Raw genomic sequence first — 22,291 nt, forward strand, 5'->3', positions numbered from 1 at the left:
AATATATTCTACTTATCACAAAATATTGTTGTCGTGTAAGACACAATATAATGAAAAATATTTTTAAAAAACATTATAATCTCATTTTTTTGTGACTGTGTAAAATTATGAGATATTGATGTAAATCACATCCTATTGGCTTGGTCTATTCATTGAACTGAATATGACTTTATGCAAAGAATAAGAAAATGTCAAATAAATGATAAGAAAGTTGCTATAAAAGTGGTTATAAATGTGGGTATGATATATATATAAGGTCGCGGTTAAGTCCACTAATATCTCCACTATAAGTGAATAATAAGTACATGAGGTACTTATCTCATCTATATATGATGATGATGAAAGAAGTTAGTGTGAGCCAATTTCCACTATTCTACTACAATAATAAGCAGTAGAAAAAATATTGAAAGCTCTTGAAGAGTGTATCTACTATTGTTTATGGAACACAATTTGATATTAATGTGTTATAGTCTCCCAAGTCTCAAAGTTAAAAGGTCTAAGATATAATAGATGACTCAGTTTGAGAATGTTATTGATTACAGAGTGGGATTCAAATCGAGATTGATAGACATGAAGTGTCATCATCTCGAAGGGGAGAATTCATGAATCCCACATACAGAGGTGATGGAACAAATATAAGATTATGTTCACACCCAAAATGAGTTTAATCACTCATATGCAAAAGCAAATCTTGAGGATTTGAAAAGTAATCATGTTGAGACAATATGCGAAAAAAATACTTTGAAATCATAAGTATTACCCAAGGCAATAAAACTATTTTAGAGATTACATGCATTATCTAGAAGATAAAATGCTTTGTGAAAATCTCACTGTTAGGCATGACCGGTTAAGCCATTTCGGTTCAGTAGTGATGCGAAAGAATAATCAAAAATTTCTGAAAATATTCATTAGAGAACCTAAAGAGTTGTTTTTGTGATTTATTATGTGTGCTCCTTTACAAAGCAAGACGATTATATGGTTTTCACCGACCCCATGAATTTGGATAATGTCAATTTTCTGGTATGTATACAATTGTGGACTGATCATCCACTATATATGTTTGTTATTAACTTGCAACATGGAGTTTGCGAGAGTATTTGGTTAATTGACAATGGTGGTGAAACCATGCCAAGTAATTGACATAAATGACTCTATATGTCTAAGTAATTCGCATCATGCCAACAAATAATCATGAGTACTCCCTCATTACAATTGGTTTGGGTCAGAAACCAGATATCTTCCATCTAAATGTGTCATACATGTTGGTTGCTCCACCACAATTATATAAGATGGAATTTGAATGAATGTTGGAAATATGTTGAATATGAAACTCTTTTAAAGATTGAACATCTCGAGAATTTGAGTCTCGGGATGCAGAGACTGTTTTAGTGAGTCAGTTTTTCCAACATGAGGGGGAGAAAATAAACAGCTGGTAAAAAAATTATATTGAGAGAAATTATCTTGATCATCGTACTTTGAAATGTGCGCTAGAAATTGAAAAAGATAATTTATTTGCAAAGTTTAGCAAATATGCTAGAAGGCATTTTCTGACCTTGAGTGACAAAGTCACATATACCAGTTCTGCTCCAATTAATATCAATGTCCTAGAAGGATAAGTTCAACTGCTAGTATAAGTCTAAAGATCGCATGAAGTGTGATAGACTTATGGTTCCAAATATAAGCATCCTCGGTAAAAAAAAGGAGCATAAATTAATATGGCACTGGGGAAGCAGAGAGTTATGTAAAATCTCTAGAGGATATCTAGAGACAAAGACATGAGTAAGAAAGAGATTCATGTACCTGAGAATCATAATGAAAAGAAATCTCAACAAGTTGAGTCATGTCTCGATCATGTCTCGAAAGAAAAGGAACCAATAAGCAAATCGACGTCGTAATATGTTTGCATGCAGTGTTGCAGTTGATTATGTTATGGATTAAAATCGAGGATCGTAAATCCGCGGTTAATAGAAAAGTTGAAAGTGTACACAAAGAATGATTGGTTAATCATTGAAAGAAGTAACTATAAAATAGTTTAAGTCTCTTAAAGAGATAATATTTGGACTTGTAGTCCTTACACTTGAAAGTGTAAAATGAGTGGGACATAAGGGGATCTTTATGAGAAAGTACATGTAGTAGTACAATGATTTTCATAAATATTTGATATTTATTATGAGAAATGCACTCTCATATGGTGGAAGCAACTTTATAGATCCCTTATGAGTTTGAAAATAAGGCAAGACTTGATTAGTCTATTTATAAGGTTTTCAAACTATAAAAAAATATCCCTTAAAGTAAGTATCTTGCTAATTATATTGCTAGAAGCAATACTTTATAGTTTTCGAGAATATTGTAAAAACATGAAAAAGTCTTGATGCTTTTTGACACATTTGGAGAGAAAAAGGTGAGAGTTTATCTCTATGAGAGAATCATGTGTGTAGATCATTGTTGTTGATCTTAGGTATCTCATAGTGGGTTGAAAATAAATCGGGAACAAGCTAAAAGAAGAACTTAGGGTTGTGTAAATCAGAGATTGAACACTCATTGTGATTGTGTTCAAGAAGTATTTTCAAGAAAGTTTAAGGACGTAGGCCTTTACTGAACCTCGTTAAAAGAAAAATTATATGTGTTTCTTGTCTATTCAGCACTTACAAGTGGTTCTTGTTAAAAGAAAGGTAAAAGAACAAGTGCGAAATATGTTGATCATGAAAAGATTATTTGATCTCTAGTAGAGATTTCATATACCAATACCAAGGAATATATGGAGAAATAATCAGTGATGAAATATTACTCCTGAAAGATGGAGAAATTAGATTGTGTAAGATCGAATATTTCATGAAATTTCTTGAGGTTACAGATTTGATATCTGATGAGAGAGATGTTATCTCAAGATGCTTATATTATCTTACATAGAAAATTGGTCTTGTAGTACCATACTAAGAAGAAGAGTTGAAAGAGAAAGTTTTACAAGGAGAGTATGAATAACTCTTATGTATAAGATGATTGTTTGGAAGATTGTATGATTTGGACTTAAAGTTCAAATAGATCTTCTATATGAAAGGGGTTCAAATGACTTGAAGTTCAATGACCCGAGAGAATATATGTTGATTATATGAGTTCTGTTTATAACAGTTCAGAAAAGATGATATATATGATCATAATGTATAACCTGAAGATGATGCTTTCAGGGGGAGAAATATGATCATAAGCGTGGTTGTACTCTTTTTCCCTTATCATGGTTTTTATCCCATTGGGTTTTTGCATGAAAGGTTTTTAACGAGATAACGAAGAACACGCGAAATATAAACACCTGAAGATGAATATTATGATTCCAATGGTGAAAGACTATCATCTTCAAAGTCTTTGATATACATTGATGAGATCGTGAGAGACGAAGATAATGATCAAGATGAGTCATCTAAGAGACCAACAACTTGTAGAAGAATGGTGATGTACGGTGATATACATGTCCTACAAATTTGTTCAAGTGAAGATTTGGCGAACCATTTACCAAGGTGTTTCCAACCACTACTTTCAAGAAGCTACTTCATCATATTGGTTCAGTCATCTCAAATATTTCAAGTGATGTACTCAAGAGGGGGAGTAAAAGCGCGCTGCACTCTTTTTCCCTTAACCATGGTTTATCCCATTGGGTTTTCCTGGTAAGGTTTTTAACGAGGCAGCATCTCATATGCGCATTTTGGGAATATATTTTTATAATGGTCATCCAAGGGGGAGTGTTATGAATATTTTATATTGTATGGATGCCCATTATCGGCCCATTAGTAGATCTGGTGTATAACCTAAAACCGTAAAATTGTATCACTATATATATGTTATATCTTATGGGATAGATTAATAATACAAGAGAACAATTCCTGAAACCTCTTGTTATAACATAAACTTTTTATTGATTTTCTAAATAATTCATTAGATTATATTTTCACCACTTTTGGTAAGTTCATGCTTTTTTACATTTTTCTCATTGTTTTACGGTTGAAAATATAATGTAGTTTAGTTTCAACGATCTCAAGTTTAACAATTAACATACAGATATTCCAACAAAAAAAAATCTATAATAATAGCAATCTGAATAAATGTGAAGAACAGTTGCGTTTTTTCATCGTGACTTTTCATTAAAAAAATATTATTTTATTATTTTTTTGACAAAAAAACTATACAGTAACGTCTCTTTAGAAAGTTTTGTCTGTTGAATGTAAAGTTTTGTCTCTTGCAAACAGTTGTGACTTTTCTATATAATAATAACAATCTAAATAAATGCGAAGAACAATTGCATCTTTTTGTTATACCTTTTTATTAAATTTTTATTTTTTATTTCTTGACAGCAAATTTCACCGGTTGTTGTGTCTTTCTAAAAAGTTGTGTCTGTTGAATTTAAAGTTGTATCTATTACAAACAGTTGTATCTATTCAAATGTTCACATCTTTAGAAATCTATATATTTGTACTTTTTTTGAGAAATTTCAAACTTTCTTTTCAATTAAAATACACACATCTTTAGAAATCTATATATAATGACTTCTCGTCAATGTATTCAAATTTTCTTTATATTTATATTTGTTAAAATGATGTCTCATCATTGTGAGAAATCTATTGCAATTTTGATATTAAAATTTTTGGGAAATTTTCAAATTTTGTTTTTAACATAGATTTTTTTTCATAATATGATGAATCAAAATAATTTGTAACATCATTCTCTACTCTCTAAATTGTTAGAATGACTTCTCATCACTATGAGAAATCTGTTAAAATTTTGATTTAATTTATGAATCGTTGTATTATTTAATTATTTGGTCTTTGAGTATAATTCTTCATAAATTATTTTTATTTATTAAAATATCTTAAAAGAAATTATCCTAATCGGTTAATTGAACCATTGCAACATTTTGTATGTTTAATAATTAAGATCACATCACTCGGATAAACTCTGCGTTTATTTACCACTCATGTAATTGTAATCCTATTTATGTTTAAGTTACTTAGAAAACATTGTTTTCCTAACCAACCATTTGCAAGTATTTTTAAAAAATTACTAAACATATATTATTATAATGTATTTTTGTAAAGGATTATTGATTTAACTAAAGGTTCATGGAAATTTCTTAAAAATAAAGTTTTAAATTTTTAATGAAGTCATTTAGATTGTCTCATCTCTTTATTGTAAATCTCTATTGTATTTTTCACTCATAATTGTTTTTGCCTTTACAAAAAAACTAGATAAATAATCAGCATCTTGTGCGAAGAAAAATAAATAGTAAGTACATTTAATATTGGACTAACTATATATATAATCTATTATAATTGTCAAATTATTTATAACTTTAGTTTTTTTTAAATATAAAATATGTCTTGTCTATAAAACGATAGTTATTTGTATTATATATTCATTTACAACTCTTTCTTTATGAAAATAGATATATTCATTTTTATTAGTGAATTATAAATGAAATGTGTGATAATTTTCTGTTTATTTATATTTAAATTTGAGATTGATTGGTAATCTTTTTATTGATTGACTGAGTAGTAATATGTCTAGAAGAAATAAAGCTACTAATTTGATAAATTTTGATTTTTTATGAAGTAATGATTGATTTTAGAAAAATAAATATGTAAAAAAAAGTCAGTTATATAAATATTTTTGAGTTATGTTAACAACTTTAAATAATTAAATGAATTCAAATATTTAATTTGAACGAATTAACATTATGTCATTTTAAGAGTGGTCCTCAATTAATATTTATAATTGTTGGGTATAATTTTATCTTCTCTATTAAATAAATAAATTTTGTGATTAGTTCGACAAACCCGATAAATCAGGAGAAGCAGAGAGAATATTGACAAATATATTGGATAGAATCAACTCATATTCTACATGAAAAAGTCTACACAAGTCTGCCAATCTAATGAGAGAAAAGCTGTGTGACCGAATCTGTCAATGGGTTGAATGTCACGTGACTAACTCTGTCAATGGATTGAGAGTCACGTGCCGGACATTGTCACTGGGCTAAGAGCTTGTACTGACTTTGTCAATAAGCCGAGAATCACGCGACTGACTTTGTCAGTGGGCCGGAAGTCACATGATTGGAACTGTTAATAGACCAAGAGTCTAATGACCGACTTTACCAGTGGGCCAAGAGTCTAATGACTGACTTTACCAATGGGCCAAGAGACTAATGACCGACTTTACCATTGGGCCAAGAGTCTCGAGACCGACTCTATTATAGATAGAGTCGACAAGCCCAATACATATCCTAAGGGATTAGGGTAAAGAGATCTCTATATAAAAAGGAGAGCGGCCTCCACGAGATCGATAATCGAGAGCAAAGCAATAGACCTAAAACACAAGACACACGACTCAAGTCTAAAAACACGGCTAGGGTTTATAGATTGATTCGTTGTGCCTTGAATTTTTGTATATGAGCTCGAGACTTTGATCAATAAAAACGACTATTCAACATCTATTTCTTGTTTTCGTAGTCTCTAAACGAATTGATTATTTTTGCCCAAACATTAATATCTTTTCAATTTTTTAATACAATATTTTGGAAATTATAGTGTTTTTATACAATGTATTCATGTTTTAGCAATTAAAAAAAGAAATTTAAACTGATAAATCTAATAAATCTAAAAACAAAACATAGAGTTCAAAATAATCAAATAAATAAGTTTACATTTCTTTCAAGTTAACACTCTATATGGTGATGCCATATGTCAACATATAAACATTTACAGATATAAATATGTTTAACAATATAATTATGTGGAAATAAACATAACAATATACATATGTTCAAATGTATAATTGTAGGCAACTAATAATTATATAATATTAAAATAAAAAACAAAACTAAATAAAATATATGGATTTAATTACATTAACTATTATTTTATAAATGCAACTACCTATCATATGTTTATAGCACTAATCATTATTTATTTAATCGTAAAGATTTGTATCCCTTTCTAGTTGGCTTTTTTGAGCTGATCTTTTGTTGTCAAAAAAAAAATTGTAACCCTCATTTACATATTTTAATTATAATTTTTTTCAAAATAATTGAGTGAGATATGTGTAAGTTACACCAATGGCAAAATCTGTAAATATTCTAATCAAAAAGTATTCTAATAATTAAATGGAAGTTCATTGAAAACGACACGTCAACATTAAATTACCGTTAATCACATGTAAAAATAAAGTTTTTTAAAGAATATTTCTCAATTTATATATAAGAAATGTTTTTAAAAGTTATATTTTTTTATTTTATTATTAAATAACTTAATAAATATATATATATTAAATAAATTTTGTGATAAATATTTTATTAAAACAAGTTCCCTTTATATGGCGGGGGCTTAATACCTAGTAAAAATAAAAATAAACATGATATTGTTGTATTTCAGACTGTTTTTGGAAAGCAAGTAAGTTACCGTTTTTCATGTTATATATACAAGTTTTTAAAAAATATTATAATATTAATTTTTGGTCGACTCTCGAATAGAAATCAAACAGCAAAATTATATGACTACTTTATTTCGTAACAAAGTACATTACAACAAGCCACATGAAAAATATATATATTGCAAACCTTACAAATATTATATAACACATATATTTGGTTTTATTTCGTAAACAAAATTCACAAAAGAGAGAAATTAAAACAAAGTTTTGTGGTTGTGAAGTTGATCGTTATCTTTCTCATACCAACATCCATAATTCACCAATAATATTTTCTTCTTGGTTCCCATGAACCAACATAGCTACCTGCTGCGTCAATATAGCATCTAACTGTAGTTGATGTATTATCGCCATCTCTCTCATCTCTTTCTCAGCCTCCATCAATGACTTTATATGTGAAGTCGATGAGCTTGATTCTCCTTCTTCTTTTGCTTCTCCCTTCTTTGGTTCAATATCTTCATATGCCGCGCATGAATGTACATGCGTCCCATAGTCACATTCTTTGCAATAATACACCCAAAGATTCTCCGACATATCTTCTTCGCAAACATCACATATGAACATCATACCGTCTTCACGACCTTTGCAAGGTGTATTGTAAAGTAGAGTGAGTGGATGTTCGTGATCGTCACGCTCCACGTTCTCGGGAACAAACGCACATCCCACGTGAATATATGGTACTTGCACTCCGAGCAATGGTAAGTGAAAGCAGATCCGTAGTCACCGCATGTATCACACGTGTAAGTAGATAGACCATTCGGTGGAGAATAGAGCAATGCCAAAGGGTGATTCGGGTGAGACTTGTGTTGAGTCTCACAGTGAAGGTCGAAACATGATTTGTGCAAGAAGTAATCGCACTCTGACTTTGCGCACTTGAAAGCTTGCCCAATTAGCTCATGTTCGCATCCGGAGCAAATGATCTGATCTTTTTCTTGGGATTTGAAGACCCGTAACGGATGATTATGACTTGGGTGTCTCACCGATGGTTAATCGGATTATCCCTAGTTTTTCCTGAACCCATATTTTTCTTGATATGTTTTTGAGGGTTTCAGAGGCCTTGTAGAAGAATTGCTTTGGGAACTATATATACAAAAAACTAAACTTATTGACCAAGTTGTAACTTAGCTAACTATATAGAGTTTTTATTTATAAAAGAGAGTTGACCTTTGAGTTACAAAAACATATATTCTTAGTTAGCATCAGATTTAATTAGCAACATGTGTATTATATATAGGGTTTAACTAGGTCAAATCTTTCCTACTCAATGCGTAACTAAGTTATCTTTGGCAACCTCCATCGAATAAGAGAGAATATATTTATAAACTCTTTTAGTTGTGAGGATGACTAGGTGAGGGTTAATAATACTATTGACCAAGGAACTTTGTGAGGAATAATTCTAAGTTTAGAGAAAGAAGAATTTTAAATCCAGGATAGTTTTGTGATGGTTTTTTTCATGAATACCGAAGTTGAACCTTCGAGAATTGTTAAATTTAAGAGAGAAATGTGCTCAGTTCCGTGATTGGTTAAAAAGACAGAAAGAAAGCTTTTAGATTCGTTCTTTTTTCTCTTTTTTTATATATATATATATTTCTAATTTTTCTTAACAACAAAAACGTGTTAATGCTCCCTTACACCCGAGGATGTATCTTTGATTTCTGTCTTACCTTTGGGTGATTGCTCCAAACCAGATGTATTACGCTGGCATTTCACTAAGTCGGGCAAATATATGGTTAAGTTGTGTTACCTTGTGGTGCGACTCGAGAATCCGGCAATTGCTTCGGCGCGTTTTTGTGGCCTTGATATTATACTTTTACAGGTTTTTGTTTGGAAGGTAAAATATCCGCTAACAATAAAACATTTCATATGGCAGGTTGTGACAGGTTTTATGTCAGTCACATCTAATTTAAAAAGACGAGGGTTAAGTTGTGATCCAAGATGTGGTATTTGTGGACACCTAGAAGAAAAAATTAATCATGCTTTGTTTGAATATCCACCAGCTCGTTAAGTTTGGTCCATATCCCAAGTTCCTTTCCTCCCTGGATCTTTTCTGATGGTTTCATTATATGCCAATATGAACTACTTGTTTTGGAGAGTACCCAATGAAGTTTATGCCTCAGCTTACCTCTTGATCATGTAGTATATATGGAAAACAAGAAATGATAAATTTTTTGATAATATGGACATAAATTCTCGAGGTGCTCCGCATGGAGGAGGCAGAGGAACAAGCTTGACAATTAGCCCATATGATCTATATGGTAGTATACTTTTATGTATAAATTGCACATATGATCTTATTTGAAGTATGAGACTTTAATATCGATTAATTTTATTATACTATATGGCAAAGCCTTTTAAATACATTGATTCAATACAAAACCATTTGACCACTTATGAGTTTCTAAATAGAAAATAAACATATGCTCCCTCTAATGTTTTGTCAATTTCACATATATTAAGAAAAAGATAAAGTTTAATTTATAAATTAATTTATAATTACTTTTAAGTAAATATAGAAAATATATACTTTAGATAGCATGCCATGTGGAGAAAACTTAAAGTAAAAGCAGTGTTGAAATCATCCAAACATCGAAACCCCAAACCCCCATCATCTTTGCTACAGCACAATTTATACCATGCGACCCAATGCAAACCCCTTGACTGCCCACACGAGCTCCACCAAAAATTCGAAATTGCACTGGTTAATTTCTGAATGACCGTCTTTGGAAGTCGAAAACACGACATCACAAAGGTAGGAACCGCATATGCTACAAACTTAATCATCACCTCCTTGCCTCCTTTAGATAATAATCTTGCTGGCCAGCCACTCGCTCGGGCTTGCAGCTATTCCTGAACAAACGAAAAAAATTTCGTTTTGGACCCGCCTAAACTTTCCATAATACCGAAATAGGAGCTCATCCCGACCAAAGTTGTTATTCCCGAGACCCCTTTTAATTCTTCTCTGAGACCATTATCCACCGTATGACCAAATTGGACAGAAGATTTCTGGGAATTAATTTGCTGACCCGAAACCCTTTCATACTTCTGAAGGATCCCTAATACGACTTCACACTGCTCCTTTGTAGCCCGACAGAAAAATAAACTGTCATCCGCAAATAACAGGTGAGAAATAGCTGGACAAACGGTCAAGACCTTAATGCCGGTAGGCAGCTTCCTCTGTTCTGCTTTCCAAAAATGGGCAATAAGCACCTCTGTATAGAGAATAAAGAGATATGGTGACAAAGGATACCCCTCTCGCAGACCCCGACTAGGTATACTAGACCCATAAGCGTGTCCATTAATCAGGACCTTGTATTGGACAGACGTCATACACCACATAATGCAAAATATCCATTTTTCACAAAAGCCAAACCTCCGAAGCAGATGTTTGAGAAAAGACCATTCCACCCGGTCATAAGCCTTACTAATACCCGTCTTGATAGCCATGAACTTCCCCTTGCAAGAAGGATTAGTGCGAAGCCCATGGAACATCTCCTGAGCAATCAAAATATTATATGAAATGTAACGACCCGCCGCAAATGCCGATTGTGTTTCTGAGATAAGAGACGAAAGAATAGACCTGAGTCGTTGGCATAAGACCTTGCAGACAATTTTATACCCTACATTACATAAACTAATAGGCCGTAGCTTTGTCATCCTGGTTGGTTTATCCACCTTCGAGATGAGGCAAATATTTGTCTCATTTAACCGTCTATCAAACATAGCCTCCTGAAGAAAAGAATTAACCAAGAGCACCAAATCTGCTTTAACCATGCTCCATGCTTTCTGATAAAATAACGTCGTCATACCATCTGGGCCCGGGGCCTTATCCGGATGCATCATAAATAATACCTGCTTAATCTTCTGCTCAATAACCTCCTGAGTTAAAGACTCATTTGTATCCTGACTGATAGAGGTACCAATCTCACTAAGAGTCTCCTCAAAATATGAAGGATTCGACGAAGTAAAAAGGTCTTGAAAATAAGTAATTGTAATGTTTTGGACCGCACTGTCCTCCGTCGACCAACTACCATGCTGATCATGAAGACCAACAATACAATTCTGAACCCGACGTTGTTTGTCTGAGCATGAAAATAAATGGTATTGTGATCTCCTAATATCATCCACCTGCTTCTACTCTTCTGATACCAATAAACCTCCTCATCCCGATATGCCTCCCTTAAGTGCCAAGTAAGTTCTGCAAGCTCATCAACCGAAGTAGTGTCATTCTCCTGCGCTGCTGCTAGTTTGGATTTCAAATCCTCAATTGTCTTTCGTCCGTATGGTAATTGTGCGCTCCTCCATAGAGAGATAGCACGACGACAAGTGACCACTTTGTCCACTAAAGAGGTAGTTGGCAAACTTGATCCCACATTCCACCCCTCAGTAATGGATCCAAAGAAACCCTCCTTATCCAGCCACCTCCGATGAAACCGAAAGCTGCTTCGACCCCGACGGACATTGTCCCCAAGCACAACTAACACCGGCTTGTGGTCCGATGCAATCATTGTTAAATACTCTGTAAAGGAGTCAATAAACAAATCATGCCACTGCTCATTTGCTAAACCCCGGTCTAACCGACATCGTATTGGTTTCTTATCACGCCGTCCTCGCCACGTCAAACTGTCACCCAAAGAAGGAAACTCCAATACATCACAATGTCAAATCATTGTGTTAAAAGGCACAAACGAGGAAGCATGGCATAATTTGCCTCCTCGCTTCTCATGATTGCCTGTTATTTCGTTGAAATCACCTATTAAAAACCAAGGGAGGTCCCTAGCCAATCTGATTCTGGTTAAACGTTCCCACACCAAATCCCGGTTCGTTGGGACCGGATCCCCATAAACAAAAGACAAATATATTAATTTCCCTTTATAATTAACTTCCACATCAATAAGTCTATTGGATTCAAATAAAACCAAAACATTATTATTATTATTATTATTATTATAAAATAATGTCAAACCACCACTACAACCGATAAGTTCAACTGTTTTTAAAGCTGAAGAACCAAAATGACCAACAAAAGGTTCCAAAAAAAATAAGATTGTCTAGTTTCTGACAAAAACAAGAAATCTGGCCGATGCTTCCCCCATAAGTCTCGGAGATACCTAATAGTGGCTTTATTGCCCAGCCCCTCGCAGCCTTTGGTATTGGTGGTTTAGCCCCACCAGCAGTACCCTTCTCCACATCCTGAGGTTTTAGGGCTATAGTGTCCCCTGTCGAAGCAGAACCCTTAAGGGCAGGACGTTTGCGGGGAGTACGCACATAAACATTCAATTTCTTGAAATCCATACCTTGCAATCCCATAAGGCCTTTCCCCTTACGGAGCTTCTCCCCCACCAAGACAGATCCAGCTGCATCGACCAGTGGTGGATCGGTATCCATCACTGTATCGGTCCCTTCATTGGCCAGGTCCTCACCAGTTTGAACCTCCCCAGCAGTACTATCGCTCACCTGAACAACGGTTCCCTCCTCCTCAGCAGAGCCCACATCAACCCGATTCTCTCTAAACTCCTCCAAGGTAGGACCTGATGCGCCGACCCCCGTAGTCGCCTCTATATCCCCAACCATAGCGACCTCCTACACAACCGAGGCAGAGTTGTCTCCGCCGAAACCAGGGTCCACAAACACAGCAGCTCCAAATTCCTCCTGCTCTGCGGTAATAGCCGCAACTGCTTCCCCTGTAATTGACAAAGGATCAGGATTCCCCACATCCTCTACCACATGTGACTGCACCGAACCCACCGCTACGTCCTCTTGAAACAATGCCTTACGCACCACTTTAACTGGCTTGGGTTCACCCACCAGAGGCTCACCTGCTGGCACCCCGTCCACCACCGTCTGCTCCAGCTGAGTCCTAGCCTCCTGTGCGGCCTCCCGAAGGTTCCTATAATCATTGTACTGCACATAGGTTTGGTAACAGTGATGCTTTGTCATCGGTTCTCCCGCTGGAAAATCAGTCCGGCTCTTTGAGCCTATCGCAGACTTCCGCTCAAGGGGACGCTTCCCATCCAACTGTGTCCTCTCACTACCGGACTTACCTCTGTACCCCCCCCCCCTTTAGCACCACCATCCATACCAACACTTCTCTGCCTATCCGACTTGACCGCACCATTGTAACTTTGGTGCCTTCAATCAGCCTCATTCTTAGGCAGAACTAGCGGAACCGAGACAGCCTCCTCCAAGGGTGGACAATGGTCTTCGTCATGGCATATACTAAAGCACTTCTTGCAAAAACCATACAACCTTTCATACCTTAGCGAAACAACGGTCTCTTCACTGTTGAATAACTCCACTTCAGTCTCAAAACGAAGAGGTTTAAGACCATTTATCACCACCTGGACTCTCCCTCCATCGATATCCAAATCCAGAACAGTCCCCAAATCCTCATCAATACTTCGGAAGGTTGGAACAGCCCAGAACTGGAACGATACACCCATGACGCGGACCCAAAAAGTCAGAGACGATGAATAAGAAGGATCCACTGTCGGGCTCCGGCGAACCATGGAAACCATCCAATGGTCGAAATGAAAGGGTGCCATCTTGAGAACTTCAAGGATGTCCGATTCCACATTGAAGTCGAATTGAAACTTTCCCATCCCAAGATCCGCACCAACCACTTTACCCTCCAAATCCCAATCCGAGGAAACATATGGATCAGTGCCTTTATAATTATAGTGATTTTATAATTATAGTGATTTTATAATTATAGTATATTACAACTAAAATAGTAAAATATTATATGTTTGTACATAAACAATGAAACCAAAGTTTCTTTTATATATATTTATTTATTTGTTTAAATTCTTGATTAATGTATTTATTCAATATCTTATAACCATCTCATAATAACATGTCATTTTGTTTTTATGTTTCGTCCTGTATAAAGTAAAAGAGCTACTAAAACAGCTAAACTCATATCTCAATCTCATTCACTAGAAAAATCTGGCTCTACTGGTTTTTATATCGAGGACATCATCATACCAGAATCCGAACCACTAGGCGTGAACTTCCCGCCGTCGCAAACTCTTCTTTTTACCTAAGCTCAGTCTTGTCCTTCCTCTTCTTGTGCCATCTCCAAGCAGCTTGTACAAAACAAGCCGCCCAAGTCCTCCATTGATGCGAATAAAACCGAAACTTATGTCTCAATTGCTTAGTATGTAGTCTTCTAAACTGCGAAGCCACAAACTGCAAATCCTCAGCTTTCAATGCAAAGACTTGAACTTCACAAATGGCTTTAACTGTGCGTGTGGAAGACGGTAAGATCACAACGGGCCGAGGATCTAATGCCCATGTAAGCAACTCTTCGCCGAAGAAATCACCTGGTCCTATGAGATAAGAGTTAAAGAATCCTGTTCTGCCTCCATTGGTTGTGTAGGAATCAAGATGACCTCTAATGATAAAAATCATTTCGTTAACCGGGTCGCCTTCTCTTACAAGAAACGTTCCTTCCGTGCATAATGCCGGTTTTAGTCTCTCGCAGATCGCGTCAAGCATTCTTTCGTCCATATGATCGAACAAAGCTATGAAAGTGTTAATTCTCATTCAAGTCACCAAACCAGAGAGACTTCCCTAAAGTGAGACTCTCAAATCTAAACAAAAACTTCAAAAAATCCTCAGAAACGGTTCACTAACCAACTCACAACAGCCCATATCGGGCCCATAATAATATGTATATAAACATTCGAGGCGCAAAACCCTAATTGCGCGCAACTCTGTTAGCCGCGTAAAATGGAGATGAAGGAAACAACGAAGGCAGAGGATAAGCCTGTGATGAAGACCCGCCGGAAGATTACTAGTCTCGATGATGATGGGGTAAGCTAAGTGTATGATTGATCATCTATTTTATTTATTGATTTTTGATATCTGTTTATTAAGTCTTTGTCTTCGATTTGTATGCGTGTGTTTGAAGCTTTGGGCAGGATTTGAATGGGAGGAAACTGATAGGATCATGAGTGGTGAAATCAAACCCAAGACCTTGATTACTGCTTATGCTAAGGATCAGAGGGCAACTCTGGTTGCACAGGAGATCCGCTCAGTGTTCCCTAATTCTAAATTCATGAGGATGAAATCCGATTTACTTCATGTCATGAAATTAGCCAAAACCAGGGGTTGTACATCTCTCATTGTCGCTCATACAAACCGTTATGAACATGGTCCGTAGTGTTGTACTCTTCTTCTCCGAGTTTAGACCTCTGGCGTGCGTTGCGTGGTGTCATAATCTTTGCTTGCTTGCTTGTTTGGTTTGCAGATGAACTCATTATCACAAACTTGCTTAATGGTGCATCCGCTGCTTTCAGGGTTTATGACCTCATCGAACAGGCTTATATACCGGTATGTAAGCAAGCTGCTTTGTCTTTCTTTGTATAACATTACATTTGGTTCAACACTATAAATGTGTAAATTGCTCAAAATCTGCCATTCATAAACTGGTCTTACAGAATCGTGTAGCGCCTCCGAGCCGACGCTATCCTCATCTTCATGTGAGAGGTTTTGACTCTTTGGCCAGTTTTGGCACAGCCAGGTCAAAAACTAATGCTATCTTTCGATATTCATAGTATAGTTACAGAAAACTTTCTCTTAATTTCATGTATTATTTATTGATTTTGTTTATTTTTTCTTTTCAGAATGATACAGTCACTCTTCCCAAAGGTCTCTCATTCCCGTCGACCTTCCCGAACAAGAAGCAATGCATGGTTGGAGAAGCAAAAAAATTACGTATTTTTCCGACATCATCGGTAACTTGCCTCACCTAGCTACTTGTTCATCATCTCTTGAGGTTTTTTGTCTGACTATAATAATATATTACAACTCTTTATTTGCATTGATGCACTCCTGTTCAGTTTCTGCTCTGAGGAAGCCCTTGCAGGAGAAAGTTCAAGTTCTCGCACAAAGACAAAGGTTGCATATCTTTTGCTGACCTTATCATGTGTTGCATGCAACAACAAAACTGGAGATGTAGCATTCCTATTTTGGTTTTAAACTCTTTTTTTCTTTTTTCTCAGTGGAAGGAATGTGGACCTCGATTCGCACTCGAGTTATTGGCTATTAGTAGGGCATCGTTTCACACTGGGAATTTCCAGTTGATTTGCGAAGGTAAATCACGACTAAACTGATTGCTTGATGAATAGTTCTGTCTCTTGACAAGTCCTAACACAAAACATCGTTTCTCTTTTGTTTTATGGATTCGAAGCTCCCTTGGATGGCCTAAGACCATTGCATCTTTTGAAGATGCAGCATTTTAACAAGTGTTTGAAGTACTCCAGAAGGACATGACTTTAATACGAAAACAGAGTATCGAGTGATCTATGACGGCTATTATCAAGACTCATGCAGAATTAGAAGGAACGAGAAGCTTCTAGAAGATTGAAGAGGTTCATGTTTACAATTGGAATGTAAACATGAAGAAAGTGGGAAATTTCCTAAATCGTAAAGAAAAAGGAAATTGTCCAATTCCTATTAGGATTAGATTAGGTAGTTTGCTAATTAAATAGCTAATACCTAGATCTATATATAGGGATGCTAAAGCAAGTTTGAGCTTTAGCACAAACAAGAGAAAGTTAACCTAGCTATTAATTTTTAGTTTTTAAGAAAGAGAGCTAAAAACTTAGACAGAGCAAGAGGTTTCTTTAAGAGAGTTTTGAGAGGTTTGAAAATTGTTTAGAACAAACTTGTAAACAGATTTTCTATCAATCAAAAGAGAATTTAAAGAAATCAATATTTTCATTGTTCAGATCATAAGTTCTCACACTTTCAATTGGTATCAGAGCAACACTTGTTCGGATTACTACAGGTGAGATTCTGTGGACAAGATGGAGAGCTACGGAGATCTGATCAACAATAACAAAGTTGTCTTGGATGATGGAAACTATGGGTTTTGGAAATCAAGAATCAAATCTATCATAGGAGGTATTGATCGTCTTGCTTGGAAGACTGTTCTGAAAAAGTTGGAGGGACCGACGATCAAGGACGAGTCAGGCAAGCGAATTCCCAAACCCGAAGCCGACTGGACTGATGAAGAACAGAAGAAATCCAAGTACAATTCAAGAGCATTGAGTGCTATTCATTGCAGTGTAGGAAGGAAGCAGTTCGATCTAATTCAGGGGTGTGAAACTGCTACGGAAGCTTGGGATATTTTGCAAATCCAGTATGAAGGAAACACAAAAGTGCAAAGCTCAAGAAAAGACATGTTGGCTTCACGATTCGAAAATCTAAGGATGGAAGAACAGAAATCAATATCAGACTTTAGTTCAAAGTTAAGTGCGCTAGCTCAGGAAGCATTAACTCTTGGAAAGACTTATAAGGATCAGAAGCTGGTCAAGAAGTTTCTAAGGTGTCTACCTTTAAGGTTCATGGGATACAAGACTGCACTAACTGTTTCACATGATCTAGACAGTCTTAGTTATGGTGAAGTGGTTGGAATGCTGCAAGCTCACGAAATGGAGCTTAATGGAATTAAGAAACCAAAAGGTATAACCTTAACGGTTAGCAGAGACACATCAGATCAAGGAGAAGAAGATGATGTGAGTTTATTAGTAAGAAGATTTGATCGTGCTTTAAGAAGAATAGAACAAGGTAATTCACAAAAGAAGACTGGAGTTTTCAAAAAGATCAGTGAAGATAAGAAGGCTGATATGCAGTGTCATGAATGCAAAGGGTTTGGACATTTCATTCATGAGTGTCCAACGATTAAGCTTCGAGATGCAAAGTGCACTATTTGCAGAGGTACAAGACATACACAGGAGGGATGTGTGAGTAACCTTAAACACAAGAAAGAGAAGTCTATGATAAGTATTGAAGATGATTCAGATGATGGTAGCAGTAGTGAAGAAGAACTCATAAATCTAGTAGCGATGTTGGGAATTACAGAATTTGAGAATGGAGAAGAGGTAACTGATTCTGAATCGGAAGATGAGGAAGTTCTTGATATTGTTCAGAGTTACAAGGAAGTCCGAGAAACACTCATTACCTTAGGAAAGGAAAATCAAGACTTAATCAAAGAAAAACTTCATCTTGAAGCTGTGATCAAATCACTGCAGAATGATTTGGTGGACGAAAAGAAGATTGCTAAGGAAGCTGTGGATTTAATGAAAGAAAAATTGGTGTTATCTGCAAAAGCAGACAAGCTAGAGGAAAATTTAATTAAAGAGAAGAAGAAAACCACAGAACTTCAATCTGAACTTGATCAGCAGTACAGAAAAATTCACATGTTTGCAGGAACAAAGCAACTTGATAAGATTTTAAGCTATGGAAGAACTGAGAAAACTCATAGAGGGTTGGGTTTTATTGAGAACCAAGGAAACAAGAAAACAACAACTAACTTTGTTACTGTTGGAATGCACCAATCTGATTTGAAAGCATCAACATCCGCATCTGAGAAGTTTTCAGGCTGCTATTTTTGTGGAAAATTTGGACATTATAAACGTTATTGCTCTAAAATCTAGGAAAGAGTCTATGGTTTAGAGCGACAAGGGAGATTTTTCTGGAATGGGTTTAGGAGACAGGTTTGGATGAAGAAGAATGACTTGTATCAAACAGAAGCAATATCATCAGGATTTAGGTGCAACATGGCTATGATTACTGAGGAACAGGAAGATTCTGAGCCTTGGTTCTTTGATAGTGGGTGTTCAAGGCATATGACAGAAACTAAGAGTAATTTGCAGAATATTAAGAAACTGAAAGGAGGCATAGTAACCTTTGGAGATGGAAGTAATGGTTACACTCAAGGTAAAGGCACAACACGTGATACAGAACTTCCACCACTAGTAAATGTCTACCTGGTACAAGGACTGCGAGCGATTTTGATAAGTATCAGTCAGTTGTGTGATGAAGGCTTGACAGTTATGTTTACAAAGATAGATTGCAAAGCGGTTGATGAATCAGGCAGTGTCAAGCTCTATGGTGTAAGGTTAGGGAACAATTGTTACATGTGGCAGAGAAATTCGTTCAAATGTTTTAGTGCACAAGGAAAGCTAGATCTCTGGCACCAACGACTGGGTCATATGAATGTAAGGAACTTAATTACTCTTATTAATAAAGAGATCATTCGAGGAGTACCTAAGCTTAAAGGAGAAGAAAATATGGTTTGTGGACCTTGTAATCAAGGAAAACATGTCAAGATTCAGCACAAGAAGGTGCCTGAAGTTCAGTCAAAGTCAGTTTTAGATCTGGTTCACATGGACTTAATGGGTCCAATGCAAGTTGAGAGCTTAGCTGGGAAGAAATATGTGTTTGTGTTGGTAGATGATTTTTCTATATACACTTGGGTTCGCTTCATTCGAGAGAAGTCAGATACAGTGCATAGTTTCAAGATCTTGGCTTTGCAATTGCTTAATGAGAAAAGTGGAATCAAGAAAATACGAAGTGATCATGGTGGAGAATTTCAAAACGAATCAATGAGAGAATTTTGTGAACAGCTTCGGATTTCACATCAATTCTCAGCTCCCAGAACTCCTCAACAGAATGGTGTAGTGGAGAGGAAAAACAGGACTCTTCAAGAAATGGCTAGAGCAATGATTCATGGGAATAATGTGCCTAAGAAATTTTGGGCTGAGGCGCTCAATACTGCTTGCTACATAGTAAACAGAGTGTATGTTCGAAGAGATACATCAAAAACTCCATATGAGTTATGGAAAGGCAAAACTCCTAATTTGAGCTACTTTCATGTTTTTGGATGCAAATGTTATATCTTGAATGACAAGGATTATCTTGGGAAATTTGATTCCAGAAGTGATGAAGAGATGTTTCTTGGCTATGCTGAGAGTAGTACAACATTTAGGGAATTTAACAAACGCACATGGACTACTATGGAATCAGTGAATGTGGTGTTTGATGATCGGTCTATTGCTTTAAGAGATAATGATGATTCAGACAGTGATGCAGAACAAGTAAATACTATTGAAGGACAAGAAGAAGATATTGGACTAGACACCTCTGATCATGTTCCAAAATCTGAAGAAACAAAACAAGTACACAAGAATCATTCTACATCAGATATTATTGGTAACATAAATGAAGGAATGAGGACTAGAGGAGTGCATATTGATTTTAAAAAGATGACTAGTCATTATGCAGCACTAGAAACTGTCTACTTTGAGTGTTTTGTGTCAATGATTGAACCCAAGAATCACATAGAAGCTGTTCAAGATGATTTCTGGATAATTGCCATGGACGAAGAACTAGAACAGTTTGAGCGTAATGATGTTTGGGAGCTGGTTCGTAGGCCAATAGATGTGAATATCATTGGGACTAAATGGATTTTCAAAAACAAGATTGATGAGAGTGGAGTTGTGATTTGAAATAAAGCAAGGTTGGTTGCACAAGGTTATACACAGATCGAAGGAGTGGACTTTGAAGAGAAATTTGCTCCGGTAGCAAGACTTGAATCGATTAGATTGTTTTTGGGAATGGCTTGTATCCTGAATTTCAAAGTATACCAGATGGATGTCAAAAGTGCGTTTTTAAATGGGATCTTACAAGAAGAAGTATATGTTGAGCAACCCAAGGGTTTTGAAGATTCAGTTAAGCCTGACTATGTGTACAAATTAAAGAAGGCTCTTTATGGATTGAAGCAAGCTCCAAGAGCTTGGTATGAAAGACTAACTAGTTTTCTTATGGAAAAGGGCTATGCTAGAGGAAGTATTGACAAGACCTTGTTTGTCTTGGAACAAGATGTTGATATCTTGATGGTTCAAATTTATGTTGATGACATTATTTTTGGTAGTACATCTAAGAAGCTGGTAGATGGTTTTGTGAGTCATATGACACAAGAATTCGAAATGAGTATGGTTAGTGAACTCAAATATTTTCTTGGTTTTTAGATTACTCAGTCTGATCAAGGAATTTTCATTTCACAAAGTACTTATGCAAGACAGCTTCTGAAGAAATTTCAGATGGATAAGTGTAAAGAAGCCAAGATACCTATGAGCACATCTCTGAAATTGTCAAAGAAATTGATGGAAAGGAAGTGGATGTCAAGCAGTACAGGGGAATGATTGGGAGTTTGTTGTATCTCACTGCTAGTAGACCTGATTTGAGTTTCAGTGTTGGAATGTGTGCAAGATATCAATCGAATCCAAACAATCACACCTAGAAGCAGTCAAACGGATCATTAAGTATGTAAAAGGGACTGTTGATTTTGGAATTTGGTATTCTAAAGGCTCAAATCAAGGTTTAGTTGGATATTGTGATGCTGATTATGCAGGGAGTGTGACAGATCGAAAAAGTACTAGTGGAGGATGTTTCTTTCTAGGGAATAATCTCATTGCATGGTTAAGCAAGAAACAAAATTCAGTTTCTATGTCTACAGCTGAATCAGAATATATAGCAATGGGAAGTTGTTGTACTCAATTGTTATGGATGAAGCAGATGTCAGCAGATTATGGTATGGATTCAGGAGTTTTACAAGTGTATTGTGATAGCAAAAGTGCAATTGATATTTCTAAGAATCCAGTTCAACACTCAAGAACCAAACACATTGATGTAAGACATCACTTTATCAGAGAACTGGTTGAGAGAAAGCAAGTTCAGATTGATCATGTTGATACTGAAGATCAGCTAGCAGATATATTCACAAAGGCTTTGGATTCTAATCGATTCGCAACATTGAGGAATTCAATTGGGGTGTGTGAAATGTGATATTGAGTTGATGCTGGTCAAGAAAGAGTGTAAGGAAGATTCTGGGTTTGAGATGGTTTAATTAAGTGTGTTATTTTTCAACCGGGTTATTTGCGGTTTTGTTGGATTTTAATTTTTAGGTTAAAGGTATGTTAGGTGTTGTCTTCGGTTGTATCGACGGATTGAAAAAAAAAACAGCGATGGT

At 35.7% G+C, this 22,291-nt stretch overlaps 3 protein-coding genes and 2 pseudogenes across 3 annotated transcripts; 1 reads left to right on the forward strand and 4 right to left on the reverse strand.

Annotated features, from left to right (window-relative positions):
• Positions 1–7,729: 7,729 nt before the first annotated feature.
• Positions 7,730–8,491, reverse strand: LOC104704427 (protein VACUOLELESS GAMETOPHYTES pseudogene; annotated as a pseudogene).
• Positions 8,492–10,311: 1,820 nt separating this feature from the next.
• Positions 10,312–13,041, reverse strand: LOC147941027 (uncharacterized). The gene is made up of 4 exons (XM_087458356.1): positions 12,579–13,041; positions 11,625–11,986; positions 11,320–11,502; positions 10,312–11,196 (listed from the first exon to the last, which is right to left on the reverse strand). Exons 1-4 carry the CDS (start codon positions 13,039–13,041, stop codon positions 10,312–10,314), a joined length of 1,893 nt encoding a protein of 630 aa, XP_087314482.1.
• Positions 13,042–13,601: 560 nt separating this feature from the next.
• LOC147941028 (uncharacterized protein At4g02000-like) lies at positions 13,602–14,069 on the reverse strand. Its single transcript, XM_087458358.1, has one exon. It carries the CDS (start codon positions 14,067–14,069, stop codon positions 13,602–13,604), a length of 468 nt encoding a protein of 155 aa, XP_087314484.1.
• Positions 14,070–14,505: 436 nt separating this feature from the next.
• Positions 14,506–14,979, reverse strand: LOC147941029 (putative cyclic nucleotide-gated ion channel 15 pseudogene; annotated as a pseudogene).
• Positions 14,980–15,201: 222 nt separating this feature from the next.
• LOC147941030 (uncharacterized) lies at positions 15,202–16,840 on the forward strand. The gene is made up of 8 exons (XM_087458359.1): positions 15,202–15,285; positions 15,383–15,626; positions 15,722–15,804; positions 15,912–15,994; positions 16,098–16,208; positions 16,314–16,371; positions 16,482–16,566; positions 16,764–16,840. The coding sequence occupies exons 1-8, from the start codon at positions 15,202–15,204 to the stop codon at positions 16,838–16,840; spliced, it is 825 nt and encodes a 274-aa protein (XP_087314485.1).
• The last annotated feature ends 5,451 nt before the right edge of the window (positions 16,841–22,291 follow it).

This window comes from Camelina sativa, chromosome 7, assembly GCF_030686135.1.
Source record: "Camelina sativa cultivar CO46 ecotype springtype chromosome 7, ASM3068613v1".
Lineage (NCBI taxonomy): Eukaryota > Viridiplantae > Streptophyta > Magnoliopsida > Brassicales > Brassicaceae > Camelina > Camelina sativa.

Excerpts from the sequence above, each read along its gene's own strand:
- LOC147941027 (XM_087458356.1), bottom strand. The coding sequence starts at position 13,041 with ATGGTTGGGGATATAGAGGCGACTACGGGGGTCGGCGCATCAGGTCCT. Across the intron at positions 11,987-12,578 it reads GGCAATAAAGCCACTATTAG|AGTATTTAACAATGATTGCA; the intron begins GTATCTCCGAGA and ends ACTCCTTTACAG. Across the intron at positions 11,503-11,624 it reads AGGCATATCGGGATGAGGAG|CATGGTAGTTGGTCGACGGA; the intron begins GTTTATTGGTAT and ends CTTCATGATCAG.
- LOC147941028 (XM_087458358.1), bottom strand. The coding sequence starts at position 14,069 with ATGGGAAAGTTTCAATTCGACTTCAATGTGGAATCGGACATCCTTGAA.
- LOC147941030 (XM_087458359.1), top strand. The coding sequence starts at position 15,202 with ATGGAGATGAAGGAAACAACGAAGGCAGAGGATAAGCCTGTGATGAAG. Across the intron at positions 15,805-15,911 it reads TCGAACAGGCTTATATACCG|AATCGTGTAGCGCCTCCGAG; the intron begins GTATGTAAGCAA and ends CTGGTCTTACAG. Across the intron at positions 16,209-16,313 it reads GTATTTTTCCGACATCATCG|TTTCTGCTCTGAGGAAGCCC; the intron begins GTAACTTGCCTC and ends ACTCCTGTTCAG.